The sequence below is a fragment of the Pristis pectinata genome, chromosome 30 (assembly GCF_009764475.1).
Source record: "Pristis pectinata isolate sPriPec2 chromosome 30, sPriPec2.1.pri, whole genome shotgun sequence".
Taxonomy (NCBI): Eukaryota; Metazoa; Chordata; class Chondrichthyes; order Rhinopristiformes; family Pristidae; genus Pristis; species Pristis pectinata.
The window spans coordinates 16,657,365-16,676,393 of NC_067434.1; the positions used below are offsets into that span (position 1 = coordinate 16,657,365).

The 19,029-nt window shown below is 45.3% G+C and overlaps 1 protein-coding gene across 1 annotated transcript in view; it reads left to right on the plus strand.

Moving 5' to 3' along the window:
- The window catches only part of cdh23 (cadherin-related 23), a 710,459-nt gene that overhangs the window by 651,610 nt on the left and 39,820 nt on the right, over positions 1-19,029 (plus strand). Inside the window, 6 exon segments of the mRNA XM_052041602.1 lie at positions 2,469-2,645; positions 2,648-2,692; positions 4,219-4,388; positions 5,702-5,773; positions 5,775-5,840; positions 10,570-10,689. Of these exon segments, the coding sequence (XP_051897562.1) occupies positions 2,469-2,645; positions 2,648-2,692; positions 4,219-4,388; positions 5,702-5,773; positions 5,775-5,840; positions 10,570-10,689 (650 nt within the window).

Sequence of the window (19,029 nt, forward strand, 5' to 3'; positions counted from 1 at the left end):
GCAGCCCACAAGTGTCGCTATGCTTCCGGCGCCAACATAGCATGCCCACAACTTCTAACCCATACATCTTTGGAATGTGGAGGAAACCAGAGCACCCGGAGGAAACCCACGCAGACACGGGCAGAATGTACAAACTCCTTACAGACATGAGGCATGGGATCCATGGAAAGATGGCTGCATGGATTCGTAATTGGCTTGCCTACAGAAGGCAGAGGGTGGTAGTAGATGGAGCATATTCTGCCTGGAGGTCGGTGACTAGTGATGTTCTGGAGGGATCTGTTCTGGGACCCATACTCTTTGTGACTTTTATAAATGACTTGGATGAGGAAGTGAAGGGGTGGGTTAGTAAGTTTGCAGATGACCACAAGGTTGGAGGTGTTGTGGATAGTGTAGAACATTGTCGTAAGTTACAACAGGATAGAGACAAGATGCAGAGTTGGGCGGAGAAGTGGCAGATAGAGTTCAATCTGGAAAAGTGTGAAGTGATACACATTGGAAGATCAAACTTAAATGCAGAGTACAAGGTTAATGGCAGGATTCTTAGCAGTGTGTAGAACACAGATATCTTGGGGTCCAAGTCCATAGATCCCTCAAAGTTGCTGCACAAGTTGATAAGATGGTTAAGGCGGCGTATGGTGTGTTGGGCCTTCATTAGTCGGGGGAATGAGTTCAAGAGCCGCAAGGTAATGTTGCAGCTCTATAAAACTCTGACTAGACCATACTTAGATTATTGTGTTCAGTTCTGGTCGCCTCATTATAGGGAAGGATGTGGAGCTTTAGGGATGGTGCAGAGGAGATTTACCAGGATGTTGCCTAGATTAGAGAACACGTCTTATGAGGAAAGGTTGAGCGAGCTAAGGCTTTTCTCTTTGGAGCAATGGAGGATGAGAGGTGACTTGAGAGAGGTGTATACGATTATGAGAGGAATAGATGGAGTGGACGGCCAGCACCTTTTTCCTAGGGCAGCAATGGCCAATACCAAAGGACATCCATTTAAGATGAGTGGAGGCAAGTTTAGGGGAGATGTCAGAGGTAGGTTTTTAACACAGACAATGGTGGGTGCCTGGAATGCACTGCCAGGGGTGGTGGTAGGAGCTGATACAATAGGGACATTTAAAAGACTCTTAGATAGACACATGGACGTAAGAAAAATGGATGGACTGAATTAGGCCATTCAGCCCATTGGTCTGTTCTGCCATTCAATCATGGCTGATTTTCTGCAACCCCATTCTCCTGCCTTCTCTCCATAACCCTTAACCCCCTTACCAATCAAGAACCTATCAATCTCTGCCTTAAATACACCATTACTTGGCCTCCGCAACAAATTCTACAGATTCACCACCCTCTGGCTGAAGAAATTCCTCGGCTCAGTTTTAAAGAGATGTCTCTTTATTCTGAGGCTGTGCCCTTTGATCCCAGACTCTCCCAGTAATGGAACATCCTCTCCACGTCCACTCTATCCAGGCCTTTGTATCTGGTAGGCTTCAACGAGATTCCCCCCTCATCCTTCTGAACTTCATCGAGTACAGGCCCAGAGACAACAAATGTTCAGCCTTTCCTTCCTGGGATCATTCTTGTGAACCTCCTCTGGACCCTCTGCAGAGCCAGCACATCTTTCCCATGATATGGGGCCCAAAATTTCTCATGTATTCCAAATGCAGTCTGACCAACGCCTTATAAAGCCTCAGCAGTAGAAACCTCACTTTTACATTCTAGTCCTCTCGAAATGAATGATAGGTGAATGATAAATAAATGATCAACTAAGATAAACTTAGTTCTGAAGTTATGACACAAAACACATTGGTGAGGGCTAGTAGAGCCACTGCCTTGCAGTGCTAGAGACTCGGTTTCAATCCTGTCATGCTCAGGGCGAGAGGGAGAGTGATGAGCGGGAAAAAGTGACAAGAGGAGGGAGGAAATGAGAGGAGTTTTGAGGGAGGAGTGCAGTGCCTTTGGAAAATTGCAGCCATTTCTGGGATGTGCAGGATAGTAGGTTAATTAGCCTCTGTAAATTGCCCACCTGTAGGTGAGTGGTAGAATCTGGAGGGAGGTGATGTGAAAGTGGGGAGAATAATAAAAAAACGGGATTAATGTAGGATTGGTGTAAATGGTGGTTGGTGGTCAGTCTGGACTTGGTAGGCGGAAGTCTCTCTTTCTGACCATGACTCTCAGCTGCCCATTGGTTAACGCTTGGGGAAAGGTGGTGGGGGGAATTGGATACAAGGAGATCAGAGGGACAATATGAAGCTCAGGTCATGGCAAGTGCTGGACCTTAACCCCACTTTCCTATACCATTCCACATCCTTTGGTTCCCTAACACAGAATTACTAATTCCACTTTGGAGAGTCGATGTGATCTCCACCCAGCCCCACCACTTGGATCTCAGATTTTGACCGACAGCCATGATTGTTTAATACTCCGCACAAAGATGGAGGTAGATGTAGATGTGTCTCTTTGGCCTGTTTCAGCGAAGCTGACAGTGAATATCCTGGATGTGAATGATAATCCTCCGCGATTCAGACCATTCGGGGTGAATATCTTCACTGAGAGGATTCTGGAGGGAGCAACAGCCGGGACAACGCTCCTTTCTGTGTCGGCCGTGGATCCCGATAAAGGTCCCAATGGACAGATCAGATATGAGTTGCTGATCTCCCTCCTGGGGATTACATCAGGCTGGAGGATCCTGCTGCAGGTGAGCATTGCAGGGATTTGTCGAGGTTTTCTGCTCATTTGTGTTAGGTCTATGAACATTTAAAGGGTTGCACCCTTTGTTGAAAATGCATTTCAAAGATCTCCTTTCACTTGCAAAAGAAAGTGAGAAGCAAGTATATGTTTTTCCCTCATCAATGAGTTATACTGACAGAGATCACTGGAACTTAATACCTTAATACTCATGGTGGCCAGGGGAGAAGGATCAAACAAACCTGGTATAGGACTCAATCAAAGCATATTGGGAGGAGGGAGAGAGGATAAGAGTAAGAGGGAGGGGGGCAGGGAGAGATGAGGGGTGAGTGTGATGAGAGGGAAAGGTGACAGGGGGGTGAGGAAATGAGAGAAGTTGTGGAGGAGTGCAGTGCCTTTGTAAAATTGCAGCCGATTTCTTGGATAATATTCAGCACATGAAAAGCTTTCTGAAAGCCATTTGACAATCGCCTTGACGCATCACAAAGGGTGATTTTCCTTCCAGGTATCGAGCAGTCCTTCCAACTGTTCAAGCAAGATCTTTAATATTCATTTCACTGATGGGTTCCCTTGTTACCATAGGAATGAACAGGAAGAGGCCTTTCAGTCTCTTGAGTCTATACAACAGGACTATGACTGATCTGTATCTTAACTCCATCAGCCCATCTTCCTTCCACTTCTCTTCATATCTTTGGCTAATGAAAATCTGCTGATATTTTCACTGATCCCTGCTTCAACTGCATTTTGAGGGAAGAATGTTCCAGATTCCCACTGCATTTTGTGTGAAGAACAGCTTCCAGATGAGGGCGGAGTGGCTTGGCTCCAAGCTGAGCCTTATGTCTCTCCAGGGGAGATAGTTATTCTCTAGTTATCCTATCAAATCCTCTTATCATCCCGAACATCTCTGTTAATTCACCTCTTAACATTGCTACGCCTGAGGTATTTTGGTCTATGGAGCCTGTCATCATAATTTAATTTACCCATCTTCGCTTCAGTTTCGTTCTGAATAATCTGGTCTGCAGCTGCTCCAAGAACAGTACATCTTTCCAGAAGCCATATCCAGAAATGAAAACAGTGTTCTGACGTATGCATAAAACTTCTGTAAAAGGAGGCTAATGTCCCATTATTATTTTTTAACATTCATACTTGGATCCCAAATCTCACGGCTCCTTAACATTGTTGAGCTCCTTGGCATTTGGGGGAAAAGTTCAATTTTCGTCCTTGTTCAGAGGGAAGGGCAGCCCTTTGCCTTGCACTGAGCTTTATTTTCCACTGCTTTGGCTGTTGACATTATCCATCAGCATCCTTGGTGTTCCTGTCCAGGCCATTTACTGTCTCAGCGAACTCAGTGCCATCCGCACACCACACCTGTAGACAATTGCAGGGGTTCTAGCGTCTGAATATCAGTATCTACAGGAAACCACCACAAAAATGTCAGCATTAGATGGGGACTGGTGCAGAGGAGATGTTATCCAAGTGATTATTGCCAACAATCGCTCTGTTCCATCCCATTTCTACTCTCGCGTCTGTCCACAGGAAAAATAGTTGCCAGCAGAACAGTGGATTATGAAGAGGTTCAGTGGCTGAATTTCACAGTGCGTGCGGTGGATCATGGATCACCAGCTCGATCTGTTGAGGTTCCTGTTTATCTACAGATCCAGGACGTCAATGATAACAACCCTGTCTTTGTGCAGGCTTCTTATCAGGTAACTGTTGTTAATGAACAGTGAGTGGCTGCAGAGTGCTAAACTGTAACTAGAGACTAATTTCTCAGAAGTAAGGCTATATGAAACAGGGGAAGGGAGTGGAGCATATAACTCTAGAGTCTGTATCACCATTGAATAAGGTCATGACTCAACCCTTGCCTCAACTTTTCCTTCCCTCCGAGTCCCATGTCCATCAATATCTCTTCATGCCCAAGAATGTCAGTGTCAGTGACTGAACACCCACAATGTCCAGAGATTCACAGCCCTCTGAGTACAGGAAGTTCTTCTCAATCGCAGGCCACAGAAATTGCAGATAGTTGTGCATGCAAACCAGCCTCCCCTGCACAGACTGCTTCCACACTTCCTGCGCCTCAGGAAAGCAGCAACATAATCAAACACCTCTCCCAACCCCAGTCATTCTCCCTTCTCCCCCTTCCCAACAGGCAGAAGATACCAAAGGACGAGAGCATGAGCCACCAGGCTCAAGGACAGCTTCTATCCTGCTGTTATCAGACTCTTGAACAGACTTCATTGTACACTAAAGATGAACTCTTGATCTCCCGACCTACCTTGAATAGCCCTTACACTTTATTTGTTTACCTGCACTGCACTTTCTCTGTAACTGCAACACTATACTCTGCTTTCTGTTTTTCTTTTTACTATCTCAAGGTACTTATATCTGGCATGATTTGACTGGATTGCACACAAAAATGGATTTCACTGTATCTCGGTACATGTGACAGTAATAAATCAATAAACCAACACCAATTCCCTGAAACAACTGATTTCTGACTCTCCAGCCAGTGGAAACAATCTTTGACACCCATCCTGTCAAATCTTTGAAGAGTACAATCGCAGATTTATGTTGGTTCATGGCAAGAGTTGTTTACTTCAAACCTACTGGGATGTAGATCTCTCCAGATGAAACCAACACTGTGAGATCCCATCCCTCAGCCATGCCCACCAGAAGGTCTCTCTCATCCACAGTGAACGCAGTGGAAATGACCCTAGCTCTGAGTGATGGTGTAAAACAAGCAATGTTGACTGGCAGTGATTTCCCTGGAAGTCAGAAAGGAATCCTACTCCTTTGCAGCAACACACACATAATGCTGGAGGAACTCCGCAGGTCCTGCCAAATTCATCCAGCGTTTACATGGGTTGCTCCAAATTTCCAGTATCTGCGGTCTCTCTTGTGTCTTCTGGCCTTTGTAACATCCAAGCAATCCCTGGCTTTTATTCACTACCATCCAGTCGAATTCAAGCAGGGGATAATTCCTCCCCCTTTAAACCGTCTGTTTTGTGTGTTGAGACAGAAGCCAGTATTCGAAGACGTCTCCTTGGGCACTGTAATTCTTCAAGTCCGTGCTGTGGATGCAGATAACGGCAGAATTCTCACAGATTGAATACAGCCTTGTAGATGGTGAGGGCAGGTTCGGAATCAACCCTGAAACGGTAAGCTGCCTTTTATAAGGGGTACAATAGATTCTTTATTAAATATCCTCCTGGGTGAGTGACCAGCACTGGCGATGCCAGACCTTATTGCCTGTCCCTAATTGTCCTTGAGAAGGAGGCAGGAGTCCTTTGCGACCTGCTGCAGTCTACGTGCTGACAGTGCTCCCTCAGTGCGGGCAGACAGAGATTGTCCCGATATCAGCAAAGCTGGACAATTTCCTCTCACTGCTACTAATTATGAAATTACAATCGACGTTGCCAAGATTAAGGGACTGATTAGAGAGAGACGTTAAGTAGAGCTTGGACTTTGTTCGTTGAAGCGTAGGAGATGAGGGGTGATATTACAGTGGTGTATAAAATCATGAGGGGCCTTGATAAGGTGAATGCACACAGACTTTTTCCCAGGGTTGGGGAGTTAAGGGCATAGGTTTAAGGTGAGAGGGGAAAGATTTAATAGGAGCCTCAGGTGCAACTTTTTCACTCAGAGGGTGGTCAGTTTATGGGATGAGCTGCCAGAGGAAGTGGTTGAGGCAGGTACATTAACCACATAAATAACACTTGGACAGGTACATGGGTAGGAAAGGTTTAGAGGGATATGGGGCAAATGGGACTAGCTTAGATGGGAATCTTGGTCGGCATGGACCAGTCAGGCCAAAGGGCCTGTTTCTGTGCTGTATGACTCTGCGTAAATGTGCTTTCACTACAGTGCTGGAAGTGTCCAAAACCTTCCAACCTAGCCAATAAATAGTGAGCAGATGAAACCTTAACCCTATAGTGTAGTATCTGAGCTCGTGGCAGTATAACCCCCTGGGCACCATTAGCCCATCTGTGCCTGCAGACAGGGTGTGCTGGTCCGTAGATTTTGGCACCACTCTTACATTCCACCGAGGAGCATGTACAGTGAGAGTCAGGCTCACCGCTCAATCAGCATCCAAATAAATGAGCAAACTGTAGTTATGGCCAGGCACATACCACCAGGCTTAAGGACAGCTCTTACCCCACTGATAAGATTATTGAACGGTTCCCTTATACGATGAGATGGACTCTGACCTCACAATCTACCTTGTTGTGACCTTGCACCTTATTGCACTGCACTTTCTCTGTAGCTGTGACACTTTACTCTGTATTGTTATTGTTTTTACCTTTACTACCTCAGTGCACTCTGTACTAACCCAATGTAACTGCACTGTGTAATGAATGACCTGTACGATCGGTTCATAAGACAAGTTTTTCACTGTACCTCAGTACGTGACAATAATAAACCAATACCAATACCATATTCACCCTGTACCATTAAGGACAAGTGACAAGACACACACACACCACCAACGCCCCACCCCCCCCCCCCCCCCCCCCCCACCGCAGAGAACAGCACCTGCCACCTGTACCTGGTCTGACTGACACAAGACCCCACTCCAACTCCCTCTCAGATGATCCACTAATTCCTAAAACTGTAAGTCCCAGTAGCAAAGGACAGCCAATGAGTGCCGATTTGCCAGTGTCATGCATTCCCCAGAAGAAATTATTGTTGGATCACTCACAATTCCTTCAACAAGATGTTTCAAATTTTGACTCTAGAGTTCTGATTTATTACATCCATTACCAGACCATGGAACCATTGAACGATTTAGCACAGGTGAGGCCATTGGGCCCATCATGATGGTGTCAACTCTTTAAAGAAAGTTATATTCATTCAACTTTCACCGATGTCCTGCAAAATTTTCTTTCTCAATATTTATTCAATTCCAATTTAAAAGTTACATACTGCTCCCACTGACCTTTCGGGGGCGGGGGAGGGGAGGAAGGGGTATCCCAGCACACACAACTCACCTGGGGTCTCCCAATAAAGCGTAGACCATCCAGGACAGAATTAAGCAGAGGTTACTTCACTCAGTGGGTGGTGAATCTCTGAAATTCTCCACCCAGGGAGTTCTGGAGATTCAATCATTGAATTCATTCCAAACTGAAGTCAAGAGGTAACTGGATATGGGGATAGTGCTGGAAAACAGCACAGAGGGGCAAGATTTTATTTTTCCTTGTCCCCTTTCAGTCCTTTTGACAAAGACTATAAATGTATGTACTCAGATGACTCACCCTTCTACCAGTGGAACACATCTCATTATTTGCTCTCCCTGATCACATCATGTCACTTGTGTATGGAGGAGAACCCTGCTCGTTCTTTGGTCACAAACATCTTGGTTTCATAAATGTAAAAATGAAAGAAGATGATGTTGAAAGTCAAAATTCTGCAGATGCTGGAAATCAGATGATGTTCATTTTATGAAGTATATTTCACTTCCAGGGGTGTGGTAGGGCAGTGGTTCTATTATTGAACCAGTGGTTATGAAAAGAAATCATGTCGGTTAATCTGCTGGAGTTCTTTGAGGATGTGAGTCGATAAGGGGGAACCAGTAGATGTGATGCATTTGGATTTTCTGAAGACTTTCAGTAAATTCCCACACTCATCAACAAGGTTAGATCACATAGAGTTGGGGGTAATTTACTGATGTGATTGAGAAATGGTTATCAAACAGAAAGTAATATCATTTTTCCAAGTTTGCTGATGATACATAATTAGGTGGAGCTTTGAATACAGAAGACAATATAAAGAGGCTTTGGCAAGGGGAGGGAGTAAGGATGCAGAAGATTGGGGTTTGATTACAGTAGTAAAGAAGTTTTATGCAGTTGTACACAGCCATGACCTGGAGTACTGTGTACAGTTTTGGTATCCGTCTGTTGGAGAAAGTGCAGCAAAGATTTACTAGACTGGTTCCTGGGATGGTGGGTTTTGCCTTATGAGGAAGGTTCAGGATACTAGTCCTATATACTCTAGTTTAGAAGAATAGAACATAGAACAATACAGCACAGTACAGGCCCTTCAGCCCACAAGGTTGTGCTGACATTTTATCCTACTCTAAGATCTATCTAACCCTTCCCTCCCACATAGCCCTCCATTTTTCTATCATTCATGTGCCTATCTAAGAGTCGGCAGTGCGTTCCACACACTCACCACTCTCTGTGTAAAAAAACTTACCTCTGACATCCCCCCATACCTTCCTCCAATCACCTTAAAATTATGCCTCCTCATGTTAGCCATTTTTGCCCTGGGAAAATGTCTCTGACTGTCCACTCGACCTATACTGTCACGTACCAGCAACAAAAGAAACACACCGAGTCATGTATAAATGTTAAAAAAATATTTTATTAATAACTGCTTATGATAATTAGAAAAATAAAAGTAAAAATGGTAGAATGTTAGAAGTGAAAATGTTAGATCTTAAACATTAACCCCAAAAACTAAACTCAAAGTGTGTGTGTGGCAAATTCCTAAACTCCAAGTCCAGGAATAGTTCTCAAAGTTCAGTTCAGCAAGCCATAAGGTGAAACGTGAGCAAGGGCTTCTGCAAAACCACCATTGACTGAAGGCAAAACGTAGAGAGAAAATAGAGAGTAATTACGAAATCCAAATGTTCCACGATGGAACCCATACGACACCTCAATCACTGATGATCTCCACTCCTTTGTTCCGAAGTATCTGCCACCCCGTAAGGCATTCGAGATGTGGCATCAACACAAAATATCTGTTTCCTTCTACAGGTTAACGACAAAGTGAACTCCACCGGATTATTCCAAAAATCCATACGTGGATTGTAGTGACAGACACAGTCATTGTTTTTCATCCATCGATACAGAGACCAGCAGGCAGTGTCTCTCTCTCTCCTCCCTCTCCTTCTCTGACTGACTGCTCCAAAAACATCATCACGTCCTTATCTCCTGTTTTTGTAATCACACCACACACACACACACACACACACACACACACACACACACACACACACACACACACACACACACACACACACAACTGTGCTATGTCTTAAAGGAACATTCACCAATAGTAACCTAATCTGTAACAATGCCTCTTGTCATCTTGTACACCTCTGTGTACAATGAGAGGAGATTTCATTGAACCCGACAAAATTCTGATAGGAGTGGTCAGACTAGTTGCAGGGAGGATGTTTCTCCCTGGCTGGGGAGCCTGGAACCAAGGCTCACAGTCTGAGAATAAAGGATAGGCCATCAGGACAGAGATGAGGAGAAATCGCTTTGCTCAGACAGTGGTGAATGTTTGGGATTCTCTACCCAGGAGGGCTGTACAGACTTGATTGTTGACTTCATTCAAAACAGAGATCAGCAGATTCCAAGAGGTAGGGTGACCAATCTGATGGCACCGAGGTGGAAGAACAACCAGGATCTAGATGAACGGTGGAGCAGGCACAAGAGACCATTTGCCTACTCCTGCCTCGGTTTTTTGTGTTTTTGTGCTTATGTTCTTGTACCTGGATTTATGGTATGGAGATGTGTTCAAATTCCACAGGGTTGTTGGAGAATTTGAAATCATTTAATCCCATAAATCTGGAATAAAAGCCTGCTGTTAGTAACGGTTACCACAAAACCAGCAGAGTGTCGTCAAAAACATCTGGTTCGCTTATGTTCTTCAGGGCAAGAAACTTCCACATTTACCCACTCCAGAGCCACACACAGCAAGTGAGGCAAACTGTTACAGTTCTGTGAATTGACCTTAGTTGGGCAATTAAGGATAAGCGAAAAATACTGGCTTAATTTTTTTTTAATTGATGGAATTGGAGCAAAGTGTTTGAATTAAGGTAAATGAATGAGAGTAAAGTCGCCGCAGTAATTAAATGTGCTCTTTTCTTTTAACGTAAAGGGAGATATTTACATTCTGGCTGCACTCGATCGGGAGAAAAAGGACCACTACACATTGACAGCTGTTGCCAAGGACAACCCAGGTGACAATCCAAGCAATCGCAGAGAGAATGCTGTGCAGGTAACTCTTTTACTTACTGACATGTGATTGCAAATGCTTCAAGCTCCTCGTATTTTTATGGGAGTTAATTAGGGAAACAAATCAATTCTGCAACTCTGTATCCTCTGGGAACATCTTCACAGTGTGATAAATGTAAACTCTGGGGCTCTCGCCTCAGGGAAGATGTTGGGTGCAGCACACGTTCACTGGAGTAAATCTGAAAGGACTAAGCTTGGAGTTCAGAGACCAGGGTTGTGTTTCCTGGGGTGTAAAAAGATTGGAGGTTTTAACTGAGGTTCTGAAGATGAATTGGGAATTTTGTTGGATAGCCACCATTCCCTCTGATGGAAGAGTCCAGAACAAAGTATTTTAGTCTCAGAACTACAGCCAGGTCATCCATGGGCAATGTTAGGAAAACATGTTCACACAGAAGACAGTGGGAACCTGGTGAGGTCACACATTTGCCCAATATTTAAAAATGGTTGTAAGCAAAGTGCATAAAACCCCACATGGCACACCGCCTAATACCAGTTCCTCTCTAAGGCTCCAGAACCTTTTACTTCAACCTTCTGTCTGTAAGCAGAGGTGAGAAGCATAGACAGAGAGAGAGACTTTGGAAAGGGTGTGATTGCACTGGAGAGGGTATAAAGGAGATTCAGCAGTATGTTGCCTGGAATAGAACATTTCATTTATAGAAGAGACCGAATAGGCTGGATTACTTATCCTTGGATCAGCAAAGGCTGAAGGGAGACCTGATAGAGATGTGCAAAATTATGAGGAACTGCAGATAGGGAGAACTTCTCTCCACGGAAGAGGTGTCTAAGACTAGAGGACACAGGTTTAGGGTAGTGGGGTTAGAGGGGATCTGAGGAGGATTTCTTTTCACCAGGGTTGGTTGGAATCTGGAATGCACGGCCTGAGGGGACCTAGTGCTGGTAACGGGAGTAGTGTGGATGGTCGTCATGGACGTAGTCAGCTGAAGGGCCTGCTTCTATGCTGTATGACGAAGGCTCAAAGGGAGAGACAAAATGTTCAAATGTCACTGTGAGACATAGATACTGGAAAAGGTCACATTAAACGGATGTGCAAAAATCACCTACGTGATTTGCCTTTCAGTATTTTCCCCGATAATGAATCTAAGATTGCACTCCACACGTGGACCCGTTCAACTTTTGACCTTCCATCATCCCACCTGAACCCGTTGCAACAGGCAGCTGAGCCTTAATGTGTCGCTCCTTCAGTCCACCAACTCAGATCGAAACCAAGAGCATCTGACCCAGAGAGAAGAAGCCAGGCCACTGGGCCCGACCAACACACCCCAGCGTACACCAAGTCCCACATCACCTAAAAAGCCACAAGCCTTAGGGATTTGCTTTCAGGATGTGACTAATTACCTCAACAACAGTGACTGTATTCAGCTCACACATCCATGCCGACCAGGGGGCACGTACCCATATTAATCTCATCTTCCAGCATTTGACCCGCAGACTCCTATGTCCGGGCGATTCAAGTGTTCATCTGGACACCTCTTTAATGACAGCAGTGTCACAATGGCACAGCTTGCGGAGCTACTGCCTCACAGCTTCAACGACCTTGGTTCCATCCTGACCTCTGGTGCCGTTTGTGTGGAGTTTGCACGTTCTCCCTGTGACTGTGTGGGTTTACCCTCCTCCCCGAGTAGGTAGGTAAATTGCCTCTAGTGTGTGGACGAGTGGTAGAGCTTGGGGGAGGGAGGTGATAGTTGAGGAGAATGTGGGGAAACTAAAAGTAGCATTAGCGTAGGATAAGAGAAAATGGATGCTTGATAGTCATCACGGACTTGGTGGGTCATAGGGCCTGTTCCACGTCTCCATGACCTTTATTTCTTGAGGAGAGATTTCGGGAAGGAATTCCAGCAAGCTGAAGACATGGCCACTGTTGCCAATTTGATGCAGTACGTGATAAAACACTAACAACTGTACTAATTTATTAATCGCAGTTAAACTTAAAGACTTACTGTGTAGTTTCAAACAAGACTCATTACCTCTTTAGTTTCACATCTTCTGCTCTGGGTGACCCTGGCCAGGAAATTTTTCTCTGAGTCAAAGACACAAGGTCTTCTGTAATTGTTGGTCTCTGGAGTTATTGCTGCTGTTTTCTTGTGAGGTACCTTTTTATACATTTCTTCACATACCTTCCAGTCCTTACTTAGTTCTTTATAGCCAGTTATATGGTGACAAGTCCAGCCCTTATCCATAGGAGTAACTTTTTTTTAACCCCTTCAGATACTTGCTGGTGTTGTTCCACAATTACCTCAACCCATCATTTCTTTAACTATAAGGGTGCCTGTTTGTTCTTTTGTAGTTCATCAGATTGTCCCATTCTCAAAATGTCATTTCCCAGAACATCCTTATTTTTTATTTCAAAAATAAACTTTATTTATAATAAAATATATATACAGAAAGAAAAATACAATGCTAACTTCTCAGTGTCATTTACATTCAGGGCTGTTAACACTTTTCTTTAACCAGAACACCATTGCCACTCGTGTGACCCCCTCGGGTGATACACCCTTTCATTGTCTGAGGGGCTTCCTCGCTGGATCCAGTCCCTGCATCCAGTAGCAGAAGGACCCTAGACTGTGGTTCTTCCCCACGGAGCCTTTGCATTGTCTGCGCCAAGCTTCAGTGTATCCCTGAACATGTGCTCCTGCCGCCTGGACTGCACCAGTTGGCAGCGTTCCCCCTTCGGACATCTCGCTGTGCTGGGAGACCAACAAGTTTCGGGTAGAGCAAAGAACGTCTTTCACCAAGTTGATGATTTTCCAGCAGCACTTGATGTCTATCTCGGTGTGCGTACCTGGGAACAGCCCATAGATCAGAGAGTCCTCTGTTATGCTTGAACCAAGACAGGGGCCCTTGCATCCTTCTTGTTCTGTGCTTGGGGTCAGCTCACAGCTCACAGAGCTGTGTCGGCACATTGATACTGACCTGGTGTTGATCTCGGTGCTCTTCTTCACTATGCTTCTTTGTTCTGTAGTTTCCTGCCCCCCACACTCTCCCTCTTCCCCCTCCCCCCTCTTCCCCCTCCCCCCCTCTTCCCCCTCCCTCCTCCTCCCCCCTCCCCCACTTCCCCCTCCCCCACTTCCCCCTCCCCCACTTCCCCCTCCCCCTCTTCCCCCTCCCTCCTCCTCCCCCTCCCCCCCTCTTCCCCCTTCCTCTCTCTCCCTCTTCCCCCCTCCCTCTCCCTCAAGCTAGCGAAGTGTCCTCCCAGAGCCTATCCGGGTACTTGACATCTCTCTCGCTGCTACACTGCCAGTGGTGGATTGATTAATTTCAGGGATGAGGAAAGAGTCTACCAATGTTTAATTTCAGGGATAACAGAGAGCCTGGAATTAGAGGGTTGCAGATATGTAGGAGGGTGATAGGGCTGGAGAAGGTTGCAGAGAGGGGGGAGACAATAGAGGGATTTGAAAACAAGGTTGAGAATCCTAAAATTGAGCTGTTGTTCAACCAAGGACAAGGGGTGGTTGAGAAGGCATATAATGTATTGTCCTTTATCAATCATGGAATTGAATTTAGGAGCCAAGAAGTAATGTTGCAGCTCTATAGTGCCCTGGTCAGACCCCACTTGGAGTACTGTGCTCAGTTCTGGTTGCCTCACTACAGGAAGGATGTGGAAGCCATAGAAAGGGTGCAGAGGAGATTTACAAGGATGCTGCCTGGAATGCGGAGCATGCCTTATGAAAACAGGTTGAGGGAACTTGGCCCTTTCTCCTTGGACCGACGGAGGATGAGGGGGGGGCCTGATAGAGGTGTATAAGATGATGAGAGGCATTGATCGTGTGGATAGTCAGAGGCTTTTTCCCAGGGCTGAAATGGTTGCCACAAGAGGACACAGGTTTAAGGTGCTGGGGAGTAAGTATAGAGGAGATGTTGGGGTAAGTTTTTTACTCAGAGAGTGGTGAGTGCGTGGAATGGGCTGCCGGCAACGGTGGTGGAGGCGGATACAATAGGGTCTCTTAAGAGACTTGGATAGGTACATGGAGCTGAGAAAAATAGAGGGCTATGGGTAAGCCTAGTAATTTCTTAGGGACATGTTCAGCACAGTTTTGTGGGCCGAAGGGCCTGAATTGTGCTGTAGATTTTCTATGTTTCTAAGTGTAGGTCGGTGAGCACATGGATGGTGGGTGAACTGGATACAAGTTAGGACAGTGGGGGTTGGCTGGAGGCAGAGTTTTCTATAACCTCAAGTTCATGGAAAGTAGAGTTGATGGGAGTGTTGGAATCATTGCCCAGAGAAAAGAAAAAACATGGACAAAGCGGCAAATAGTTGAAGCAGTGGAGGTGTCATTGGGGTGTATGTTGGGGGAAACATGAGATACATGTGTATGTATATATAGAGGTAGATAGATACATAGGTAGACAGATAAGGAAATAGATACATTGGAAATGTAGATAGATGTTACAGAAGTGGAAACAAGAGAGCTCAGTGACCGTATGGCAAACCAGGGTTGCAAATGCTCTGGTTCAGCTTTAGAGAGTTTCCAGGGAGGCGAATGGAGAGGATGGCTGGCAGAACACATTCACTTCCGTCTTCCTCATATTTAGTTGAAGGAAATATCTGCTCCTCCAGTACAGGAAATCAGACAACAGCATGAACATTTTTGGAAGTGGAAGGTTCATGAGAGGTTGTCATGAGGCAAACCTCAACAGGCAAAGTGCAAACACTCTCTGAGAAAGGGTGTTGAAATCATGAAGTGTGCACAGTGCTTTGAACTTTTCTCTTTAAACTCTAATCTGGATCACATACCGATGGGAAGGAAATCCATTCTGATCTGCGAAAGATGAAAGGGGTCAATCCCTAGAGTGAATCTTGTGCAATAAAATGGACTCTTGACCTCAAAATCTACCTCATCATGGCCTCCCACGTTATTGTCTGTCTGCACTGCACTCTCTCTTCAACTGTAACACTATATTCTGTATTGTGTTCTTGCTTTTCCCTTGTACTACCTCAATGTACTAATGTTTTGAAATGATCTGTATGGGCGACATGCAAAACAAAGTTTTTCACTGTAAATCGATACATGTGACAATAATAAACCAATTACCAATGACCCTGATCCTAGGAACATAGAGCCATTTCTAATTTACAACAACAGCCTCCATTAGTCTGGCACCATTAATGCAGTAAAATGTCCCAGTGCACTCTGCAGAAGCTTTATCAAGTAAGTTTTGACTCCAAGCCACACAAGGAGGACTTTAGAGCAAAAGGGGTAAGTTTTAGGAAGGAGAGAAACAAAGGACGGCAGATGCAGGAATCTAGATGAAAAACGCGATGATGCTGGAGGAACTCGGCAGGGCAGGCAGCATCTGTAGAGAAAAGCAGGCGGTCAACATTTCAGGTCAGGACCCTTCTTCAGGACTGAAGATAGGAAAAAGGGAAGCCCAATATATAGGAGGGAAAAGCAGAGCAGTGATAGGTGGACAAAAAAGAGGAGGTGGGGTGGGCACAAGGTGATGATAGGTAGACGCAGGTAAGAGATAGTGATCGGCAGGTGCGGGGGCGGAGGGGAGAGCAGATCCACCGGGGGATGGGTCAAAGGTAAGGAGAGAAACGAAAAAAAAGAGTAGAAAATAGGAAAGGGAAGAAGAGAAAAAGCATGGTGGGGGGGGTGTGTGGGGAAGGGGGGGGGTGGGGGATTACTTAAAGTGGGAGAATTCAGTGTTCATGCCGTTAGGCTGCAAGGTTCCAAGACAGAAAATGAGGTGCTGTTCCTCCAGTTTGCGCCTGGAATTCTCCTGGCTGTGGAGGAGGCCGAGGACTGACATATCGGTGATAGTGAGGGAGGGGGAGTTGAAGTGGCTGGCAACGGGGAGATGCAGATCGCGGTTACGGACAGAGCGCGGGTTGTTCTACAAAACGGTCACCTAGTCTGCATTTGGTCTCACAATGTAGAGGAGGCCACACTTGGAGCACCGAATGCAGTAGGAAGGAGAGGCAGAGAGGTTTTGGGGTTGGGGTGGTCATAGACCTTGCTCGAATGGGGTAGGTATTGCAAATTGAGGATGTGCAAATGATCAGAAGAGGTGCGCAGAAATCTCAAAGTTGCAGGGCAACACAAAGTAAGGAGACAAGGTGAAGCAAGATTCAGTAACAACGATGAGAACTGAGATGTTACTACACTGGGTCCAAGCAAATGGCCATGTCAATTAGAGAGTGGACAAAAATGAACTAAAAGTCAGTTTTTTTTACACTCTCTCTTCAAAATCTTATCTACTTTTTTGCATTCTTGAGAAGCCCCACTGCAAACATTTCCCATTGCATATGGCATTGCCAGTAAGCCAACTGCACCTACGTAAAAATTCTGATAATATTTACATATGTTGCAAAATAAATTGAAGAGAACAGGATGCAGGACATAGTTCTGATCTGCAGCTCTTTCAACATAGTTCAGGATCTCTTCAAAACTTGTTTCCTTTTCTAGAAGAATTTTTCCTCAGCAATCTGCCATCTACTGAGTTGAGTAGTGAGGTGCTCATACAATAAAGGACAAAGTGTCTAAATGTTCTTGAAGAGGCGGACTTAAAAATCAGAAAGGTTTTTATTAATAACGATACACTAAGTTGTTCTGATGATAACTTGTCAAGCATGAAATTGGGTTCAAGTATTGAACTGCTTGTTCTGGTTAAATTATCCGAGGTAAATCTGGGCTCCAACTCGAGAGCATTGATTTGGAGCCCAGCTGGAGGCCTCTCAGTCCAGTAATCAATGCCCTTCGTGTTTTCAATAATTCATTTTAGCTTTAATTAGCTCCAAGCTCCCAGTCTGAGTCTCCGGTCTTGCCAAGTGAATCTCCTTGCTGGGCTGAGGAATCCCAGAAATTTGACCTCTCTCGTCATTATGCTCATGACTTGATCCTGTCTGCTTTAGACCAAAACCATGGGATATCAGTGCTTGGTTGACACTCCACTCAAGCTTCCTTTGCCACCTCTTTGCATATTTTTCCCAGGGTCAGGGAATCTAAAACTAGAGGGTGTCGGATTAAGATGAGAGGGGAAAGACTTAAAAGGGATATGAGGGGCAAATTTTTCCACACAGAGGGTGATAAATGTATAGAACGAGCTGCCAGCAGACGTGTTAGAGGCAGGTGCAATTATAGTGTTTAAAAGACATTACATGGATAGGATAGAGAGATATGGGCCAAATGCAGGCAAATGGGACATCTTGGTCAGCATGGATGAGTTGGGCTGAGGGGCCTGTTTCCGTACTATATAACTCTATGACTCTAACTCTTCCTTCCCCTGGAAGGCTAAAGCTGTTGTGTTAATTGGAGTCCTCAAGCCAAAGTTAGTAGTGACATGAAAAGAATGAGAAGCAAAGTTGGGCCATTGGACTTGAGACACAAGAGTCGTGATCCAGCTGATAGGTGGAGAAGTTCAAAGGGCTGAATGGCCCAATCCTGCTTCTGATATTGTTAACTTAGTAACATGCTGCTTGCAATAAAATGCAGTTCCCACATTCTGCCATAAGCACTTAAAAGTAGATATAGATATATCTTTATTAGTCACATGTACATCAAAACACACAGTGAAATACATCTTCTTGCGTAGTGTTCTGGGGGCAGCCCACAAGTGTCGCCTCATTTTCCGGCACCAACATAGCATGCCCACAACTTCCTAACCTGTACATCTTTTGGAATGTGGGAGGAAACCGGAGCACCCGGAGGAAACCCACGCAGACAAGGGGAGAACATACAAACTCCTTACAGACAATGGCCGGATTTGAATCCGGGACGCTGGTGCTGTAAAGCATTACGCTAACCGCTGACCAGTCCAGCATTTCTGTAGTACCTTTCATGATCTGAGGACACCCCAAGTGCCTTACAGCCAATGAAGAACTTCTGCAGTGTAGGTGTAATGTAAGATATGTGGGGACCAATGTCACACAGCAAGGTCCCAAAAACAGCAATGTGATAATGTTGCATAAGGGGTAAAAAAACCAGCCAGAAGAAACCAGGGAGAAATACTAGCCTTCACAATTGTGTCATGGAACCTTTTGCATCCACCCTGGAGACCAGATAGAGCATTACTTTGAAGTCTCAACCCAATAATCAGGTACCGTTCCCGTGGAAAAGCCATCTGCTTCCTTCACCGGGGAGGAGGGGGGAGTGGAGAAGGGAGAGGGCATGAGGAACTGGGTGAGATAGACAGCAACGGTAGAGGGGGGAGAGACAAGAGTGCAGAGAGTTGGGGGGGGGGAGAGGTGAGGAGGGAGGAGGAAGGGTTGGTGAGGGAGGAGGACTGCAGAGGAGTGCATCTCATTTTCTTGCTTAAGGAGAGTATTGATCCAACAAATAACAGTGCAGGCACCAAGACAAAG